At 37.7% G+C, this 21,852-nt stretch overlaps 3 protein-coding genes across 3 annotated transcripts in view; 2 read left to right on the plus strand and 1 right to left on the minus strand.

The window, feature by feature from the left end:
* The first annotated feature begins 486 nt into the window (after positions 1 to 486).
* prdx5 (peroxiredoxin 5) lies at positions 487 to 5,558 on the plus strand. The gene is made up of 6 exons (XM_061055662.1): positions 487 to 645; positions 1,564 to 1,698; positions 1,780 to 1,911; positions 3,859 to 3,897; positions 3,976 to 4,040; positions 5,222 to 5,558. The coding sequence occupies exons 1-6, from the start codon at positions 550 to 552 to the stop codon at positions 5,325 to 5,327; spliced, it is 573 nt and encodes a 190-aa protein (XP_060911645.1). The 5' UTR covers positions 487 to 549; the 3' UTR covers positions 5,328 to 5,558.
* Positions 5,559 to 6,888: 1,330 nt separating this feature from the next.
* banf1 (BAF nuclear assembly factor 1) lies at positions 6,889 to 9,573 on the plus strand. The gene is made up of 3 exons (XM_061055663.1): positions 6,889 to 6,941; positions 8,309 to 8,474; positions 8,897 to 9,573. Exons 2-3 carry the CDS (start codon positions 8,349 to 8,351, stop codon positions 9,041 to 9,043), a joined length of 273 nt encoding a protein of 90 aa, XP_060911646.1. The 5' UTR covers positions 6,889 to 6,941; positions 8,309 to 8,348; the 3' UTR covers positions 9,044 to 9,573.
* Positions 9,574 to 11,483: 1,910 nt separating this feature from the next.
* Positions 11,484 to 21,852, minus strand: part of si:dkey-175m17.7 (uncharacterized) — a 35,515-nt gene continuing 25,146 nt past the window's right edge. Inside the window, exons 6-7 of the mRNA XM_061056317.1 lie at positions 14,773 to 14,872; positions 11,484 to 12,118 (exon numbers count right to left, since the gene is read on the minus strand). Of these exons, the coding sequence (XP_060912300.1) occupies positions 11,990 to 12,118; positions 14,773 to 14,872 (229 nt within the window). The 3' untranslated portion in view covers positions 11,484 to 11,989. The remainder of the gene's footprint in view (positions 12,119 to 14,772; positions 14,873 to 21,852) is intronic.

Genomic DNA, 21,852 nt, shown 5'->3' on the forward strand with positions numbered 1-21,852 from the left:
TCAAGTGCAAGGATTTCTTTACACTCCTACATAGTACTAAAAGCAAAAGCCTCTATATGTTTGAGTACATTTTTGCTGACTTCCTGCACTAGTCTGACTATAATTGTCAATAAGTTTAGAGAGAGCCAACAAAGGTTACTGCGAATATCAGTAACTGTAATAGGTAGGCCAACTCCCCACCTTATTCCATTTATGGTTATAAATAAAGAAGCCATGAAAAGTTATTTTTCTACATGTGAATTGTCATGGCTCAACATGCAGCAATCAGGCTTACAAATGAACCAATCGGCTTGACATATTACATTAGACATCTAGCTTCTTGCTAGCAGATGGCGCAGTAAATAAAGATTTAGTAGGCCCAGTTCTGGATGTTAGGTTTAATCCCGACAGCCACACTCTGTGTGGGACACTGCTGGGGGGTTAACACCGCTGTTAGTTAGTTAGTTGGCGTAGCAGCAGCGCTCGGGCAGGTTGTGTTGTGCCTGAAACCTCAAACGCAACACCCCACAAACCCTACAGCGCTACCGCAGCATATTACCCAACGCTGCAATGCTCTCTATCACATCCTCCCTAATCAAGAGCAGCCGTGTCGTCCAGTGCGTCAGGCTGCTACACACTTCTCCTATCGCCGAAATGCCGATACAGGTGAGGATTTAGTGCGTTAATGGCGTTGTTGTTGTCAGCGCTGGCTGTCCATGCTAAATCGCTAATTCAAAGAGTGATGTTGTATATTGCAGAGAATCTGTTCACTGTGTCTCTGTAGCTCTCTATGCTAACGGTCCCGTTAAACCCCGTCGCCATGACAGCAGTTACCGAGCAGTGATCGAGTTTGTGTGTTTTTATCCTCTCCGTACTTTACAGCTACTTCCTTCTGCAGAGGTGGATTTGAACGCATCATAATGAAAACTGTCAATAAATATAAAAGTGCTGTCTCACTTGTCTGGCGGATTTTAAAAATGGACATTCTGCAAAAAAAGAGAGATTTCCTACTCTAGGACGACTTACTTATTAAGTTCACTTGTCTTGTATTTGCTTTATTAAATATAGCGTCAGTGATACTTTTACCTTTGGAGTAAGCTATAAGGTTACAACCAGCTATCCGACCGTGTGCCTGTAACCACCCCGCTGCTCGACGTACACCTATAATATTATCTAAAGTATTTAAGCTCACCACATTAATGTCTTTTAATTTAAAGTTTATAGCTCATTGTGAAGGGTTTTGTTATTGTGTCAAATAGAAGTTGGTCAATGTCATGCTTAAATTTAAGCATTCGGCCATCTTAACATGTGACACGCACCTGTATGTGGGGATTTGTCGCCCTCCAGTGGTCTCTAAAACAAATGACCACCAATGAATTTCACATTTCAATCCTGTGATTATCATCTATTCTATATTTTCAACCCAGCCGGCTCTAATCTGAGTGTTAGTGAGAGTTTTAGATAAGGACTGGTTTGGATTGATAATGTTGTTTAATAAGTGTTCAGTGAAAAAATAGTTTTTTCATATATGTAATTCTTCCTTTATTTGTAACATTATTATATTGTCTTCTACTTCCTCAACAGGTTGGTGAACCTCTCCCCTCAGTGGAGGTCCAGGAAGGGGAGCCAGGGAATAAGGTTTCTATGGATCAACTCTTCAAGGGGAAGAAGGGAGTCCTCTTTGCTGTACCTGGAGCTTTCACCCCTGGTTGTTCAAAGGTTGAGCGCACACTCTCAAACTCTGTTTCTTGTTCACAATAATCTTTGCATCAGCTGACGTTGCCTCTTGTTTCCTTTCAGACTCACCTCCCAGGTTTTGTGCAGCAGGCAGCGGACTTGAAGGGTAAAGGCATACAGGAGGTTGCTTGTATATCTGTCAATGATGCATTTGTCATGGCTGCCTGGGGGAAGGAGCACGGCACAGATGGCAAGGTAAGGATTACTTTTTCTTTCTTTTTTTTTAAATGTTGCCAATTTCTGTAGCAACCTGCACCAATTTAAATCTTGATACAAAAGCTGAGCACACATCATCATCTATAGAAGAAAATAAGCAATCACAGATCTTAAATGTTAAACAGCTTTGCACCATTACTGTCCGGCCTCTTTATGACTAAAGTAATAATGTAAAGCCTATTTGGCATCTATCTGTGGTGGATTTGACCATTCGGTAATCACAGCAATCTGCTAAACATTAGAGCGATAGGCTGTGTGCACAACCTTTTGATATAGTGCTGACGGGAGACGAACAAAGAAAAATTAGATGACTGATGACTCTTATGTCAGTGAGCTCATATTCTAAAATAATATTTGTAGTAATTTCTTAAGTCATTGATTAAGAATAGAGAAGTTGATGACACAGCAGACCTCCCTAAAGTCACTGAGGAGTTTCTCACTGAATTAAAAAAACAGCTTCAGTGTTATACTGGTGCCACTTTATAATCTACATCGTATAATGAGGCTATCAGCGACAAAATAGGCTGTTTCTTTATACTTAATTTCAGACCCTCCAGTTGGGTCTGAATCTCTCTCGAAAAAAGGAAAGATTCACAGTAATTAACATATATGCTTATTGGGTATTGTGTGACATTGCGCTAAGTGGCTATGGACAGGACTTGGTGTTTATGCTGCTTTTTGAGATGAAAGAGTAAAACTGAGTGCTCATTCAGATTATTCTTGTTAGATTAGAGCACAGCTCATTACACCGGGGCTGTGACTGGTTATGTCACACCTGCACTTCTGGTCACCTTTTGTGAGCTAAGTAATGGTACTTAGTAGGGCTGGGTAATTAAAGGAAACTTAATCGAAACCGACGTTCAGAGACTCTAACCGACGTAATCTTGCCCATGTCAATTATTTCGATTATTTTCAGGGCAGAGTCACGTGACGACACGTCCAATCCGCGTCATGGAAGCAATTTCCGTCGTTTGGACGCATTTTGTCTTTAGGGAAGACGACAGCGAACAAAAGGAAGTCAAATGTAAACACTGCTGAGAAACTGTTGGCAAGTTATTTATTTTCTACAGAAGTTAATTTCTAATTTAAAACTAAAATGTGTTGTTTTCATTTTCAAGCGATGCTTTGATTTCAAGTTGGAAATATTCAATAAATAACCATAAAATAGTTCATCAGTTATGCATTCTTTCATTAGAAAACATATCCCAGCTTTAATAGTTGAGCATATTTAGAGTAGAGACCATGTCAGTGAACAATGAGGGCAAAAAACAAAATAATCGTTCATTAATGGTGATGGAGGTAAAATGTTCAATAATCGTGATGTTGATTTGAGGTAACATCGCCCAGCCCTAGACTTAGCTAATCAGAGTTTACGAAGTTTAGTCGTTGTCACGTTACAGAACATAAATCTTACGTAGCCACAAATATATACATTACCTCACCGCTCTGCATCCTGCAAAACTTTGTGTTTGAAAAAGAGAAGTGGTTTTATAAAGAAGATCTGTATGCCATTCATTCGCTTCAACAACAAAGGCCAGAGTGAGCGAGAGTACTATCTTTACGACACCGTGGGTGATAAGGCTCATGGGAACTGCAGTCTTCATCCAGGAAAAACACTCCAGAGTTTGTCTGCAGATGTAATTTAAATCAACCTCAAGCGAAAGTTCCTCACTGTGCCTTTAAAGACACACAACATGCAGAATCAGAATCAGATTTATTGGTCAGTTATGCTTACACACACAAGGAATGTAACTTGGGTGAACTGTGCTCTCTTATGTACAGGTACAACATTAAATATCAACAATAAACATAATAAGAAAAGACTAATATTTACATGACTGAATATGAAACAGTGCAGTGGTGAATAATGCACTATTCAGTTTCAGATATTGATCAGATTAAGATGACTTCTACTTTCATCTGCAGGTTCGCATGCTTGCTGATCCTACTGGAGCTTTCACAAAGGTAAATCAAAATGTCTGATACGTTTAACTTTAATTTTGTTTCACAGCGAGTAGTAATCTCTCTTTCTTTCTCTCTCAGGCGGTCGACCTGTTACTCGACAGTGATCAGATTGTTCAGGTGCTTGGGAACAAGCGATCCAAGAGGTAATGACCCTTTTTACATGTTTATGTTTAATAATAGTGTTCATTTATTCCCTTTTTTTAAATACATTAAAGGAAGAATATATGACTTTTTGATCTAGTAGATGTCGCCCTTGAGCACCAGCATGAAACCAAAACAACTCCTGCTGCTTTGTTGTGTTAGCATGCTAATGCTAGCGCTCTTTATTTTGCTCGTATCTTCACACTGCATGTAAATTTACACGAAATGACTGATCTAAAAATGCTTACTTGACATTCAAATAAGCAGTGAGTACAGTATGTTATTATTTTTTTCTCTGGTCCCTCAATTAAACAACTTTTATACACGAGGGGATGAGCCGGATAAGCCGGCCGGCCATCCCATCCATGTAAACACGCTGTGGAAAGCATCACAGACAGCGGGACTCGTGTGTCCCACTCGTTGTAGACAGTCATGATTCACTGAGTTATTTTCAGAGGATAAACTTGATTTCTGCTACATTAAAGTGTGAAAAATCACATATTCTTCCTTTAAAAGCAATGTTAAGTAATGATGGTGTTGGAAATCAAGCCTGATGTTTATTAACAGCTGATGTATTAATTCTCTACCCTATTTTTATTGAAGCTGTGAATCTGGAACTGTTCTCTGCAATAGTTCAGTGTACTGTGTCCATGTTCACTGCTTTTTTTCCGAAAATACCAGATAACAGATTTTTAAAACTGCAATGGTGAAAAGATTTCAGCTGTTTGATTCCTAAACAAGTGAGAGTTCAGTGTGTTAAATCTCCATTTATTACCTTTTATACAGAGTGAACTGTCGAGAAGAGAGTAACACTAAGTGACCGTTATATGTTTGAAAGGAGGGATTTGATTTCAAACACTAGATGTTAAACCACTTTTTCTGTGTTTAAGAACATAGATACACACAGGTGTATGTACTGTAAGCAAGAAAGGGTTCCTGATCCTCTGCCATTAGACTTTTTTTTCATGGAGCATTTTGTAAAATATACTAAGAAAACAACAACATCTTGGTTTCAAGATTTTGGTCACAATTTACTTAATAATTAACTGTCAGGATAATACTCAAAAATACGTATTTAATATATTTAATTGAGTGAGTCATTTTAGTAGGTTAATCAGAGTAAGAGTTTACACATTTCAAGTTCATAGTTATAAATCAGTGTGTTCTTTATCCTGTGTTTCAGGTATGCCATGTTGGTGGAAGATGGCGTTGTGAAGAAGATCAATGTGGAGCCTGATGGCACTGGACTGACCTGCAGCCTGGCCTCAAACATTCTGTCTGATCTGTAGATTTGTTTAGAGCTTCTTCACCTGAATTACATGCACTTACAGGGTAAAAGTTGCACTTACAAAGCCCAGTACAAACCTTTTCCACCTTTCCTTAAGACTTATGCAAACGTCCAAAATGAAGCCAGACGGTTATTAATGCGCACAACTTTGACATTAATGGAAATCCAAAGGAACTGTCCCCTCTGTATACTGTTACTCCTGAAAAAATAAAACTCCCCCTGAAAGCAATAATCACCTCTCATCAAAGTCATTTCTGTTTGGCTGTTGTGTGTGACTTAATGCATTTTAATGCTTAACCATGTACAAATATGTTGCATCATAAATGCTACAAGAGTGATGTTTTATATTATGATAAAAAGTACAAACAAGACCTTTCAACTCAAAATAAACATACACTGCAATAAAGGTTTAAGTGTTGGTAGACAGTGACCATCTGAAAGTTGGATCTTTAACTAAAAACATTAAAAAAAAGAACTGAAGATTGACTAACATGTGCCAGATAAACACCTGTCACATGAACAAAATGTAATCTTTCATATGTGGAAAATATTTTTGTTTCAAACTGAACTACAAGGGATGTAGCCTCCTCTTTCTGTAAAGGATGTATGACTAGAAAAAAAAGGTAGGCCTATCTTAAGAGTGTCACAAATGTGTGTTAAATACGAGTAAGAGTAAAAGCAAAATGAGTATACTATCACATGTTTAATGAAGATATTAAGATTCCTTTAGGGTCAGCCAGCTTTAATTTAACGTAAGGTTTACTTTGTATGCAACCTTTTAATTCAAAGTTAGTAAAAATACAACTACTTTGCTTGGTAGTCACTTAGACTTGATGAAATAAATTCATGTTGAAGCTTCATGCTAGAATCACTGCTGATGTAGTAATAATAATAATAATAATAATGTATAATGATGTACCTGTATTATCCAAATATGGTGTAATTCGTTCACATGTATACCCATTGTTAATCTTTTACATTGACTTTCAAAGCCTTAATGGTCAAAAGGGGTAATGAGTGGATTATTAATCCTGTGATTAGTCAGTGTTGCCAGGTCCGCTTGTTATAAGCGACTTTGGGCTTGTTTTTCTGTAAAGTCGCTTGCAAATATCGTCAGTCGCGGGTTGTGGGTTTTTGGGCTTGTTTTCTAAAGTGTAGTTGTTTGTTTGGGCTTTGCTCCCTGTATGAACCTCTACTGATTCTCTCCCAACTCTCCACAATAAAGCCAAACACGATCGCGATAGTTTGTCCATTTCCAGGATACCGTCCACAACCCTGTTTCTTTGGTTAGCCCGCCCACCCGATCTGGTGACCTCTCTTTTAAACTATGTGGTAGGTTAGGTGACCTGTTTGGCTTCATTTTATTTATTTGAGGAGCCAGGTCGCTTGTTTTTGGGATTGTTTCCATAGAGCTGGTTGCTTGTTTCTCTCGCGAGATCTGGCAACACTGGAACAAATCTTGTGTGGCCTCCCCCGTGACGTAAGGGCGCAAGACGCAGGCGCAGGCGCAGTGCATTGTGGTCGCCGGTGCATGGATAGAAACAAAACTGATCAGTGAATCAGTAAATAACTGATTGAACTACGGCGATATTCAGCCTAGACGCGACATTAAGAGGTGAGTTATAAGGGAACGATGTATTGTGTGAAGGCCACGATCTTAACTATGAATCAAGCAAATAACGTGCGTGTGAAATAAAAAGCAGGTTATAGTTTAGACTCATTATCTAGCTCGTTAGCTTTCGGCTAAGTTAGCCTCCAGTTAAAATGAAGGCGCCTAAATTCTTAGCAACTAGCTATCGTTGCGTTTCTTATAAACTACACTACAACTGCGAGGAATACTGTAAGACCACGACGTGCTTTTTAAAAATGAGAACACATCTTCTAGTAAACGGTATCTGTGTTTGTTCAATAAGCTTTAATGCAGAGTAAATCTAGAGACATGAGAACATGTGCTAAAGCTGTTAGCACTGACTTCTGGTTATTTATCAGTGTTGTTAATCAGAAGAGAGGAAACATTGTTACTGTGTCTCTATGCGTTCAATTGTTTGAATATGGGAAGATGTAAACATTTACAATAAAATAAACTGTAGTTGCAGCATTTTGAAATTACACAGTTTCACTTTCAGTTGTTAAGAAACGTGATCTCTCCTGTTTTATAAACATTCATCTGATTGTTCTGTTTTATAAACATTCATCTGATTACTTTTGTGAATCTCTCACTTGGGATAAGATGTGTATGCTGTTATTCCTTTCATTTGCAGTCATTTTAAACCTTTTATTGTCGAATTTGTGTTTTTTCCTCAACATTTATCACTATATAATTTTGTCTTTGTGTAAACATATGTGTCATGTCTTTTTCTCTTCCTATTTATTACATTGAAAATGAGCGTTGCCTTATATAAGGGTGCTTGGTTCAAGGTTCAAGGTTGTCTTTGTTATCCCTGCGAGAGGGCAATTTGTTTTGCATTCAGCAGTAAAACACACACATACATACATACAGCCCGAAATGAGCAAACAACATAGAAAGGACAGTAAATAAATACAATAGATAAGAAACAGAGGCGACACAGTTAGTGGTATAAAAAGGTGATGGCAGCAGGAACAAATGAGTTTCTCAGCCTCTTTGTCCTGAATCTGCAGTCTGACGGCAGCAACAGATTGGTGTCTCTGATACTGTATACCCTGTTGTCAGGGAGAAGTGATGTGTATTCAATTGTTAAGTGTTATTATTAAGGATATGCTAAGTTTATATAGAGCTACAGTAATGCTACAGTGCTCATCTAATGTGAATGAAAATACTTAAAGCTGACGGTCACTTGTTAAATGCGGTTACCTACTTCCCGGAGTTCATTCAGATACACATTTTGGAAACGTAGCGAAGGGGGAAACTATATGGTTGAGAACATTTAACTGATGTGGTTACAATAATATGTGGAGTATTTTTACTATATAGTAATATCTTTTGCACTGTCTGCGTTTCAGTTACAAGCTGTTGATTTGATACCTCCTACACACACCAGCCATGTCGTCCACATCCCAAAAGCATAAAGACTTTGTGGCAGAGCCCATGGGCGAGAAGCCTGTGATGGCTCTGGCAGGCATTGGAGAAGCTCTTGGCAAAAGACTGGAGAGTAAGGGCTTTGATAAGGTGAGATATATTTGAATTCTTTCCCTTGCTGTACAGTATGATCAAACAAAATGAACTGCCAGGAAGGTGCTCATCCTTACTGTGATCATTTTATTGTAAGTGTTTTTGTTGTTGTCTTAAAGCCAATAACAAGTAATGAATGAAACAATTTAGAAGCATACATTTCAGTGGATTTTGGCAGGTATTTATTTGTGCCATAATTTTGACCAATTCATCCTTTATATAAAAGTATCATTAAAAGTTCCGGTTCATTTGATTTTGTGTGATTTACAGAGCTGACACAAAATACCGTCCTGTGAACTTTTCACAGATTCATATTTAAACTTCAGCTACGTGTCAACGGGATCATTGATGTAACGACTTTCTTACTAGCATTCCTGTCTTCATTAGATTTTATGTGCTCACCTCCTCCTCCCCCACAGGCGTACGTTGTCCTCGGGCAGTTCCTGGTGCTAAAGAAAGATGAGGAGCTCTTCCGGGACTGGCTTAAAGACACATGTGGAGCAAACAGTAAACAACAAGGTGACTGCTATGGCTGTCTGAAAGAATGGTGTGACGCCTTCTTATAAAGCATTACGCTTTGTTTTTTGTTTTTTTACTTCTGAAGTCGACACCATACATAACCTCTTCACTGATCTTGATTCAATTCTGCTGCACCATGTTTGGACCGACACTGTACACACAAAGGAGGTTTTTGAAGTACACTGGCAACCATTTGTGAATTTCTGAAATCCCCCCAATTTTGGCTACAATTAATATAGACCTTGATGTAATTTTAATAATTGTTAAATCGATGCGTTGCTGACATCTTGACATGTCAAAGCAGTAAGACCACAGGTGTAGCTAACATTATTATTGATGGCTTGTTTCCATCAGGGTTTACTCGTGCTGTAACCTTTGGTATCATTAGTACACCTGTGTTTGACAAGCTCACGTCTGCTGTCTACTAAGGAGCTTCATCATATATCACATGTGCTGTCTGTTAGAAGCTGAGTTTTAAACGTGTGGTTTATGCATTGTCTGTCACTTCCTGAGATTTTACTGTTGAACCATTACACAGCTAGTTTGTTCTGTGTTAAACCTTTTGTTTTATTTTAAATGTGATGTATCCGTACAATCCAGACTAATATTCACACTCACATTTAACTCTTGGCTCTCTTGCTGTTTTTTATTTTTATTTTTTTTAAAGCCATTGGAAAGTTGATGTAAGTTTTATTTTTCTAACGAGCATATTTTATCACAGTTTAGTATCATGCTCTACTAGTGCACCATCATTTCAATGATGAGGTGTCTTGCAGTGGATATTACTTATGTGTGACACAAAAAACTTAACCTTTAAACTAATGTGACGCCATCTAAGCAGGAAGGTTTTTTTATACAACAAGTTTTAACGCTAAAGGAACAAGGCCCTCCGGTCTGCTAAAGCTTGTTCAACTTGAAGTTGGAAATGTGTGTAAATAAAGATGCAAACAATACAAACAAAGTCAATGCTGTCAGTCTATTGCTGATGAGAGGGATGCTGACTTTACATTACTGATGTCTCCCAGATAAGTGTATTTTTTTTAAAGCATTTTGTTCACGCCTGACGTGCCGAGAGTAAAGCGTTCAGATTGGTTTAACTTGTTGGTGTAACAATGAGGAGAAACTAGCTTTGTTTTGAGTTTCAGATTAATGGCAGCCATCTGAATCAAACTTTACCCACTTTTGTTATGAACACCGAAGAGATAGACTGTATATGACGCTTCATAAGAAGTGTGTGTGTTACTCTTCTAATTAAAATCCAAAAACCTCCAAATGATAAATCCCTGACTTTTAAATGGATCTGGAAACCTCCTCGTCAGGTCTTCGTAGCTGAGTTGACGTGTGTCTTTTTAAACATTAAATGCCTTAATGCATGCTCGTGTCATTCAATTCAGAGGAATTATAAAATCAGCAGAAGTGCATTTCCAGATTGTGTCACGTACATTTCTCATCACCAGCTGTTTAAAGATGTTATTACTGTGTAGCAGCTTCTTGTTAAAACAAATACTCACTGATGTGTTTGCATTTTACTGTGAAACCTCTCAGCTTTTATAAATACTGCTAAAACAATATGGAAAAAAAAAGCAAGCATCACATTTGGACATGCATAATTGTTTTTTTGTTTTTCACATGTTCAAATAAAATCACAAATGACAAAGGACACTTGGTAACAGGATTTTTTTTTTTATTTCAATGCATGATATTCTATGTTTACTTTTTCACCAAAGCTCCTAATTTCACATTGGCAAGATACTGAAAACCCATTGATTACGCTTCCGAACGTTTCAGAGTGGGGGGGGGGTTCCATGACATTTATAATGTCAGCGATAACATGAAGATAATATGTGAGAGCCGAACTCAAGTGTTGCCTGAACTCTAGATGGAGAAAATGGGAATTAAAATTCTCACGTCCTTCCTGCCCCTCCTCCTGAATGAGAAGAGACGTTAGGCTGCTTCATATTTCCTGGGAACCTCTGCTCTGGAGACCCTCTGATTGGTTCAAATGATGATGTTACACCGACATTGTAACGACTGATTTTGCCTTTTAAGAAATAGAAAACTGTTCCTATGACAGACTCCTAAACCAAATTGCTTTCATTGAGCTTGAATGGCTTTGATTCTACATTTATTGTCTCTAACCCTTGGAATGTGTTTTTTTCCTAAGTATGGGTTTGTGTTCTATAAAATCTTGATTAACAGTGATCAGATGATCCGAATCAATGCTTCACAGTAGCACCTATGCACACACACACACACACACACACGTTCACATTCTCACTACAGCAACAGTATAGAAATGAGACACTTAAATAAATAAATAAACTTGTATGATCATTATCCACTCGCTAGCAGCTTGTAGAAGAAACTGCCAAAACAGGACCAACAAGAGTTAACAAAGAGTAGAAAATAATGGATGGGGTGTAGCACTGGAGGGAGATCTAAATGCTATTCATCAACTCCTACAAATGGAAACACTGTCAATTAGAGAATATGAAGTAGTTGATTACATAACATAGGCTTGTCTTGTCTCAGTTTTCAGATCGACCCAGTTAGAGCAAAATTGGTAGCACCACCACAATCCAAAACCCTCCACACGACTCTGTTAAGACACTTGATGATGCTCAAGCTATTCCTTTCTGGCAGTTACCTATAATATATAAATGAGCATGAAATGTATGTATCATGAAAGCTGTTTTTTTTAAATATCTTTTGGATACTTGGAGTCTTTATTTGATTAAATGTTAAGGTTTTGTTTCAAATCCCTACGCTGTTTTTTGCTCTATCCCTCTAACTCTGAGACAGACGCTAGCACTTCAAGAATTTGGATCTAGACGTTTTGTTGTAATTGATGATCTACTGTACATCGGCAGCTTTTATGCAAGGTTACTATAGTACATGGACGTCTTATTTGAATTGGAAGTACATGTACACACTGTACATACATGTACACACTGTACAGCTGTACTTGAAATCACAACAATCCCTGATTGGTCTCAAAGCAGAGCGCAGAAGAATTTCTTCTCCCTGAAAGGGTTCTCTGAGGTGGGCACGGGGGTGATCAGGGGGTCATCACAGGAGTGTGCGTCGCAGTACGCCATCAGGTCGGCTGCGGCCTTTGATACCTGTAGATGATGAGGAGGATTGGATGAAGGGAGAATCATGCATACGATCAAAATGTTTTCAAACATTAGTCTATTACACAAATGAAATAAAGGCCATCCTTTGATGAATCCACCACGCTCAGTCTAAGTGTTATAGGTTGTGGTAGAGACAGCAGATAGTTTAAGCTATTCACTGAGAAACTCTAATATATTGTTTTTCTTACTAATAACTAGACTTGAGTTTTGGCCATCAAGAAAATAAACACATTTACATATTCAAATCTATGTACAACTAACCCTTAATGGATGTGAAATGATATCTATCGTTGTATGGCCTGGTTCAGTATTCTAAATTCTAACCTAAAAATAGGCAGAGCACCAAAAACAGGCTAAAAATAAGCTAGCATTAGCCACAGCTCAGCTTGCAACCCCCTTTTGACATTCTGTGAGTGTTGAGAAATCCTAAAACATTTGGCATGAAACTACTTCCTTTACGTTTTTTGGGGTAATATTTGTTTATAGCTGACAATAACTTCACACACAGCTCTACACTGTGATTTATTTCATACTCCTGAAACATTTCTTCAGCCTCTTGAGCTTACCATAATATATCTGTGTGTGTGTGTGTGTGTGTGTGTGTGTGTAATAAATAATCGTTTTGTGTTTGTTCATTGACTGGCCGACTTTTCTCTGCATTTTAAGCATAATCGGAGATATTCCTGATTGGCTCCTGGCCTTGGTATCTGAATGACTTTGGTGTCCATCCTATAAAGATATTTACAAGTGAGGCGCCCTCATTTTGGTTATTTTTCTGATATGACAACCTCCTGTTTGGACCAATATTCCTCAGGACTGAAGGACAATGTTGATTATTTACCAGCAGACTATTAAAACATAAGGTGTAAGAAAAGTCATACAGATTAAATTTGTCTCTATTGCTCGTATTAAGAAAATGAGGGTTTGGTCTTACAGTGAAAATAAATGATATTGTGCCCTACTTGAATTCTTCAGAATACATTTTTTCAGTATGTTATGGCACCACATGGCTCGAGAAAAAATATTTCATCCACTGTTTTGATCTAATTTCTACGAGCATTGTTTTTTATTTTCATTTCAGTTTTCATGATGAATATATAAAATGAGTGGAGGTCAACCCCTCACAACATATCTTCCGCTAGTTTGTGAAGTGTATTTTATTTTTAAACCGGATGTTTGTTGTATCATGATACATCCGTGAAGAGAGGAATCAGAGACCATGAGCAAAAAAACGAGGAAACAACAAAGGTAATATCAGCAGAAAACGAAATAAAGAGAGAAAGTAAATTAGTCATTTTATAAATACTAAAAAAAGCATGAATATTGTTAATATGTTTTAAAATAGAAAACATTTAATGCATGCTTACTGCATCCTCTTTCAGTCCTACAACACAGTATGTTTAGCCTCATGGTGTATCTATTTTCAAAGGATTTAAAGGTTCTCAATAAAGCATTTTTCACACATGATCTACTGAACCTTTTTAGTTCACGCTGAAACCTTCCTGAGTTTGCTTTTCACAGATGAACCTAATAGTGGGAGACTTCTCCTGTCAGACAGGAGGGGGCGGGGTCTCAGGAAGCTGCACATGACGTAAAAAGGACAACGCTGAAATGTTGGACAAAGCGTCAGAGTCAGACGCTTGTATGACAGCTTTGATTACCAAGTGTAAGTGGACCTATTCTCAGTTTCAACAAATGAGTACTAAAGAACCTACTTGTAAACAGAAAGGGGTATGAAGCAGCTTCACTATACGTGCAAGACGATCACACAGGTCGCTCTACGGTCCCGTCAGATAAACATCATCTCCTGCATATCTGCTGCATTCACACATCACACAGACATTTCTTTAGGGGGCTGGCAGGAAACATTCCTTGTAGAGTCTGAAGTGAAACTTTATCTGTTTCCATCCACACTTGCAGCCCCCAACATGTGCCAGTGTTACAAGGTAGGTACTACAGGGCGAAATATTCTGTGAACACATCTGTCCAGACTATTCTTAAAATTATGCATTTCCAGAAGTAGCATGAGCTGAAAAGTGTAAAACATTTTAACATAAATGATAGAGTTATGTTAGTCTCCTCTTTATGTGATGTTCTTTTCTTAAGGAGCTGCTTTTTTGAGCAGCTTTTGACGCGCTATGGAAGAAAATACCCCTTGGTAACTCTCCAACAGGAAGCGTTGGCTTTAATTAGCTTTGAGAAGGTCACAGCCTCCTTCCTTGATGTGTAAAGCAGACTGGATTATTCAAGTCTGTCAAATTATTCCCTGTGCCTTTCAGCTTTGATTTAAGGCTTTATGTGTAAAAAAAAAAAAAGAAAAAAGAAAAAGGAGCCACATCAAAGTCAAACTTTGTCTTTTTTTATCTGATGCAAAGTTTGACTTGTGCAGTGCTATTGCTAATGTAATACAAACAGCATAGTACTATTATGCTTTGTATTGACATGAACTACCTGACCTGAAGCAACACAAGAAAATAAGAGTTGAGTGTTTTGACAGTAAACGATCTTGACTTGTGTTTTAGAAGCTTTTCTGGAAGTCAAATGACATTTGACAGCGTCCTTTAATTCTCTGTATTGATTGAATCAGTTGCCTCTATCATGCCGTGTTTTTTAAATGTGAGGCGTTCAGATTGTCTTACCTTTATCCTGCAGAAACTAGCCTCTATCTTCAGTTGCTCCACCAGCTTCCTTGCCTGACCGACACTCATGGTGCTGTTCACTGGGGTGTCTCCTTTCATTCTAGCAAACACACGCACAAACACAGCAACATGTCAAACATTTTGGGCTTGAAATTGCATGAAATTATACCCTTTATATTTTCCTAAATGGGAAATGACTGATCCAGAAATCCTACACAAAAACAAAACTCAGATTACATGTATTTAGAAGCAATGATTAGGTTCTAATAATGTTTACAAGGCACTGGATCGATACGTCTTTAATGCACTGTTCTGTTTGTTTGACTAAATAAAAGAAACTGCGTGACCTGAGATTTCAGATAATTCACAATAAAGCTTTTTTTGTCTATTAACATTAAAATAAATACTCAAAAATGAAAGAACATAATTTCCTACTCATTGATCTTTCCTAATCTAAAGGATTTGGAAAGATTTGGCCACCATCAAAGTGAGCATGAAACAAGTCAATCTCCAGTAATGAAACACAGATATTTATCAATATGTGGTCGAACTGGCACAGCTGCTACATCATGTCATCTTTTACGGCATTAAAGGCATTTATACATGTTATCAAATGCAGACACAACATGTAAACTGGGCCAAATGGTCAGCTTGATTCACCATGGCCCACAGATTCTTCCACCACGAGCAAGATTAACCACCTGATATCAAAAGGAGAATGAAATCAGCGCTGCAGCAACACTGAAATTCATGAATTGGTGAATAATGGTGTACATGAATGAAAGAAAAAATTCACAGATGGAAAAAAAATCCTTTAGGATGAATTGTCAACAGGAGGGGAAAAAAAGGCGAGCAGCGAATCTGTGTGAAACATTCTGGACCTTTCCCCATTGTCTTTTTTTCTTCTCCCTCCATCCACCCCCTTTCCTCCTTACCCGTTTTATATTCCTCTTCAGGTGCAGTCTTCCCCCCTCTTCTCTCTTTTTTTCCTCCCTTTTTCTGCCTCTCTGTGTCCCCTCTGTGAGCTTGTGTTTGGTGGTATCAGTGTAGCCGGACCCCACCCCTCACAGACAACAGCCTGGATGGTACCCTGCTCTGTACAGTCCGGTGCACTGCAATTCTGCCACAATGAGCTCTAGATTTGTGGTGGTTGACTAGGAACACCCCCTCTGTGCTGAGTGGTACCTGCCAGACAGGGGGAGGGGGGACCATTTGTGAGGGTTTTCTTATGAGGGTGGGTTGTACCACTTTCTTACTCAGGAAAAAAGGGTCCAACTGGAATCTCTCAGGTTTCAATCTCAATAACAAAAAGGATCATCTATGTGGTCTGTGGTTCTGGTTTTTAGTGCTAAAGAGTATTCAGCATGTGATGTGACCTCCAGAGACCTGACTCATTAAGTGACTCTGTGCTTTTTGTGATGCCCACCCTCTCCTCTGTTGCTATGGGGACTGCTGCAGGTTGGCTAAGTGGTTTACATCACAGTTTCAATTGTGTAATTTCTACTCCTAATCAATCTGTTAAAGTGCTACAGATAAGAGGATCATTTGATTTCTTACATATAAGGGTAATGGGAAGAAAAGTGGATTTAAAAAAAAGGAAAAGCAGACTATATTTGGTCGCTCTTATGATGCTCTCAGATCAAAGAGCTCGTCAAGTAAAGAGAAGTGTACCTTTAGTAGCCCTGTCGAAAATAGCAACGCTACTTAAACAGATAAGAACCATTGTATGTTTTCAACTCTAATGTCCGAGATAATTTTACATTATAGCGAATTTGATTAATATTTTTCCTCGTGATTTCATTATAAGGGACTCGAGCAGACAAGCAAACGATAACGCGCTGCTGAAAATCAACAACACGTCCAGAAGCCATCTTTGCAAAACTAGCTTTACTCCACTTTAATGGCGCTGTCATTACGTCCCTCAACTCTTTTATTGGCGGTGACTTATCTTGTAGTTGTACCATCTCTGTTTGCTTGAGACTGTTTTACGTTCTGGGTCTTTTGTCCTTCGCGCTTGCCGTCGTTTGAGAACTGGACTTAAATACAATTTACTCTTTTTACTTAGCCTATTTAACTTGCCAAATAGAGGCTATTTGTTCCCTTGAATAGTTTTCTTAAGTTAGTTATTTCACTTAATAAATTCTGTCTACTAGTAACCTGTATGAGGCTTCTCGATGTAGAAAAAATAGCCTGGCTTTCCACTGTTGCTACTTTATCCAATATCATAAGATCCGGCCATACAGTGAATGCCATAGTCCTAATGTTACAACAAGATTATTATTGATATGACGCTCACTTTGTAGAAGGATTTGTACACGGCTGCAGCTAAAAATAATGGTTATTAATGCAAATTATTTGATTTATTCGTCATTGTATTGTTTGGGTGCCCTAATCCTAACCCATGAAAATGAATAGACTCACAATAATCATAGCCTGAAGAGACACCATTTCAACTTTTTGTTGTCCAAATAACCAGACAAACCTTCAAATGATTACAACTAGGCTTACAGGTATCTACCTTAATGATTAAAATGGTTGAAAGTAAAAAAAAAAAAAGAAACAAATCAAAGCAATCTACTCAATAGCGGTAATAGCTCAAATATTAGAACATTACAGAAAGATGTTTGACTTCCTTGTATTTTCCTTTTACTCATTGTTATTATTATTTTCAGGAGTTTGGCAATAACTTATCTCATGTTATCTTACCGCTTCTAATGTAACCTGTGTTTTATTTTTGGTAAGGTTTAATTGTAAATCTGATTCCAGTAAAAATACAAAACAAATATTGAGTATGTGTGAAGAGCAAATAAAAAAAAAAAACAGCCTGCCTAGAAATTGTAATAAATTCATGACATACGTTGTTAGATGGTGGCTTTGATGAACATGTCTGAGCAAAGTGCAAAGATTTTCACACACACTGTTTTAGATGTCAACACCAAGCTTTTATCTTGTTTGAAATGACTGATTTTAGTCTTCATTATCCTGCTTCTGGGACTGCAGACTTACGTCATGAGGACAGAGTGAACAGTTTATTTGGATTTATCAGCTGCAGTTTAAGGACTCCATCTGCTGGATGACGCTGGCAGAGATGACTGCATCATTGATCTGCAAAAAGCCGGCAGGGTCACGTCTAACCTCCCAGCTCTTCTGAGGTAAATCAAATTTAGGTTTAAAAAAAAAAAAAGCCCAATAAGAACTTGGTTTAGACAAACACATGGAAATAAATAAATTACTTACAAAAAAAAAGTGTAGAAAGATATTAGCGTGCTTTTTCGATCAAGTGTACCTCAGCCTTTTTAATGAGTTAAACCTTATTTATTGTCACAGATAAGATGTCTCTTAAGGGAAATAACCCAGTGATTTTACTTTGATATTTTGAACAGATGAACTAACTTGACTTTTTTCAAACGAGATAAAGATCCCTTCACTCTGATTGTGTCCTAAATACTGTCTTTTCTTGTAGCCAACATATAAATACCCTGATACTGCACAGGTTAAATTAATAACATCATTATATTAAATATCTGATGATGAAGCAACAAAGCAGGAGGCGAAAGTACAGAAATCTTCAGGAAACAGAAACATCATGATTCGATCAAGCAAACCTTTTTCACATGGAGCAGTCCGGCTTTTAACTTCTTTGTTTTTCATCATGTCGTTCAGATCTGAGACTCCAACCTGCTAAACCATGACGCCCTCTTACTGCAAACAGCACCACTTTAATGTTATTTTAAACCTCAGAAAAATAACAAACATTTAATGTTTCTTTCACTCCACTAAATCATTCAAATAAGAACCAAAAACTTTATGATTAATTGTAACTCCTTGTTCATAAGTAACAGTCAGTGTGTTTGCAGTTAATAATAGTAATACTAATATTAGCTGCAGATATTTATGTTTCTCTGAACAAGTATTTTTTTTATGTACAACTATAACTCCCCCACCTTCATAAAACATCAGAAAACAGCTTTCATAATAGTAAATGATAAGTCATTCTGAGTTCAATACACTCATAGTTTGACAAAAACATTCTTGGAGCTTTTTGTTGAGTTTTCAACCTCTACAGGATTGATTAGACATTTCTCACCACAGCTCAGACAGTTAGAAGCTAAAAAAGAAGTTAAGTGGTGAGTAAGTTTAATGTATAGACCCACATAAATGATTTGCACAAACCACTAAACCTAAACTAACAATACATTGGTAATTAAAAACTTTAGAAACCAACAACTCACTTAAGAAATGTTGGTCCCAAAACTGAGTATAGATATGCTAAAGCAAAAACTTTGATTATGATTGAGTTCTAACTTTTGTTAATGAATGTGTTAACATGGAAAATGTGCAGCCATGCGTCACTTGTTTGATATATATCCCTATATAATGTTGTCTTGTCTGTACATGTACAGTATAGAGTGGCTGTTTCTGCTTTATAATGTACTTCTTCTCTGTGTGTTGATCTATTGAAACATATTTAAACAGGTTTTAAGGAAACACAAATACAGTTTAAACCCCCATTTGAATTAAGTATGGACTTGGCAACATTACTTGTATAGTTTCAGAACCAGTTGTAATCCTTATGAACCTTTTTCTGTCCTGGCTCTATATCTCTAAAAGAAACAGTGACAGCAGGTGCAAACCTGAGCATGACTGTATAGGGCCGTGTCTTTAACACTCACCAGATGGTCCACGAGAGCTCCCGGTTCATCTCTGCAGGTGCTCTGCTGCATTCAGCGTGTTTAGTTAACATGTTGGCCACCAAATAAGTCATTAAATAAGAAGCCTGCATAATAATAGTAATAATAATAACAACATTGTCACATCACAGCGACGCACAGTGAGCCCTGGGAAGGCATTCATTATGGAAATGCAAGATAGGTCGACTAAAATTCATACCACAGGAGTCAAGCCATGTTTTCAACAAAGAACAAACTTTGTAAGTTCCTTGAGTTTTCAATTAGCTATTATACTATAAATATGAAATGAATTAACTCTTGATCCATTTTTACTTAATTTTTTATCCTTAATTAATTGGAACTTAATTACTGTTCTGGTTCACTGGAGCCTTCATGTCTGGAGACCTCAGAGCTTAGGAGCACCCTGAGACTTCTCACTTGATTTCTCACTCTTTCTTTTTTTTTTGCACTGGGCTAAATTCGACAGGTTTTAGTGACTTAAAAACTTTGATGAGTCTCGTAGTATAAATAGAAGTCATAATGAGGCATTTTAGCTGTCTTCTCAGTGCCATGCTGTCAGATTGTCTGAGCCCTCTCAGATAGAACATGTGTGACCCAGACGATACGTGGTTGACATTATGATTTGAGTCCATGCAGCAGATAGTGCCGTTGTCTGCCTCGAGGTTGATGTCAATAAATATTGAAACAATGTTGGTAAATGATTTTCATTTCAAACCATTTGGGTTATTGATTGCATGACTGAAGCGGATGGCTGACTGACACTGAAAAGCTTAAAGTGTTTCAAACTCAGTGCAGTGTTCATATTGGCGTGCAAAATGCACAATGCATTATCCGTGTAGATCTGAGTGTTGACCAATGAGGATTGGGAGCTTTTTAAAACCAATGACATATCTAAACATTCTCCACAATGAGCTGGGTCTCTGCATTAGTAACCACAGCCAAATTACAACAATACAGATGGTTATATGTTTCAGACATTCATCGCCCGATGCCCTCTTATTGTTTCAATAAATTCTACATGAATATCCTGTTTGTATTATATTAGTGATTTCCTGTAAATTCCATTGTTTTGTTAACATTAAAAACATATATTTAAATTGTTCTGACCGATGTTTATATATATACTTAATGTTCCTGAAAAGCTATCTCTGCAGTTTACAGATATGTTCTAGTTGCAACTTTATACTTTTGGTACAATTATTGAAAAAGTTATTAAAATGTCAAAAACAAATCCATTCATCTGGTTTTCTTCCCTGCTGCTTCACTGATGTTATATTTAAAAAAAACAAAAACGACAGATCTGAGCTGTTTTCAAACATTAAGCTCACATTATGATATAAAGCATGTTATGAGTATTTTCACCGTCTTGTAGTAGAATAGCAGCATGTTAGACATTTGTAACTGGCACTGAACACAAAGGCTACAGGCTAATGGGAACGTCATTGGCTAACTGGTGAAATTACTTTTTTTGACCTGATGGTGGAGCTAGATGAAAAGTGAAGGGATTACAATGTTTCCTGAGGGGAACATTGATGTCTGTACCAATATTCAGGGCTATCATTGGGAAGGTTTTAGAATAATTTCAGTCTGGACTTTATTGTTGAACAAGGACATATCCTTATAAGGACATATCGCCGGAGCAGCCTCTGGCACAGATACAAATAGAAGCAGGTTTAGATTTAAGTCTGAAAGTTGTTGTCACATTTAGAGGAGTCGTCATGAAATATATTCTTATAGTCATAGCGGTTCAAATCAGATCGGTCCTGGCACACACTGATCATGCTTTTAATTCTAAGAACGTATTGCAGGCAGACAGAGAGTTTGCTTTAACCTCTCTCACTGATCGATCCACCCCCGGGTGCTCGATCACACAGCTGTGAATCCAAACCAGCTCTTATGTAACGATGAGCAAAGCAGATCTGGGTGGGGTGATCATCTGAATCATCAATTGCAATTGGTTGTTTGTATTGACGGTAATGTAACTGCTCGATACTTTCCAAATAGACACTCCTGGCTTCATTCATGGAGTTGTGCTGATCAGTGGGCAGCAGTGAACTTTAGCCTATCACAGTGCACCGTTTGATTGGATGTTCACTAACCCTTTTCAGCACGGTCACAGATGAAAATGGCAATAAATGAATAAATAAATACGACATATACTCTCCAAAATGATAACAATTCAGTTTTTTTTATTAAAAGAGCCAGTTCCAGTGTTTTAACTAGAAATGAACATGGAGAACAACTTCACAATCCAGCCATCAGGTTCTGAACAGCACACTGTGGGATGCTTTAAGGTAACATTATCATATTCAGCTCAAAACAACATAAAAGAAGACAAGACAGCAATGGAAATCACTTGATAGGAAATCAAGCCCACACAGGGACTGGT

This window comes from Labrus mixtus, chromosome 14 (genome assembly GCF_963584025.1).
Source record: "Labrus mixtus chromosome 14, fLabMix1.1, whole genome shotgun sequence".
NCBI lineage: Eukaryota > Metazoa > Chordata > Actinopteri > Labriformes > Labridae > Labrus > Labrus mixtus.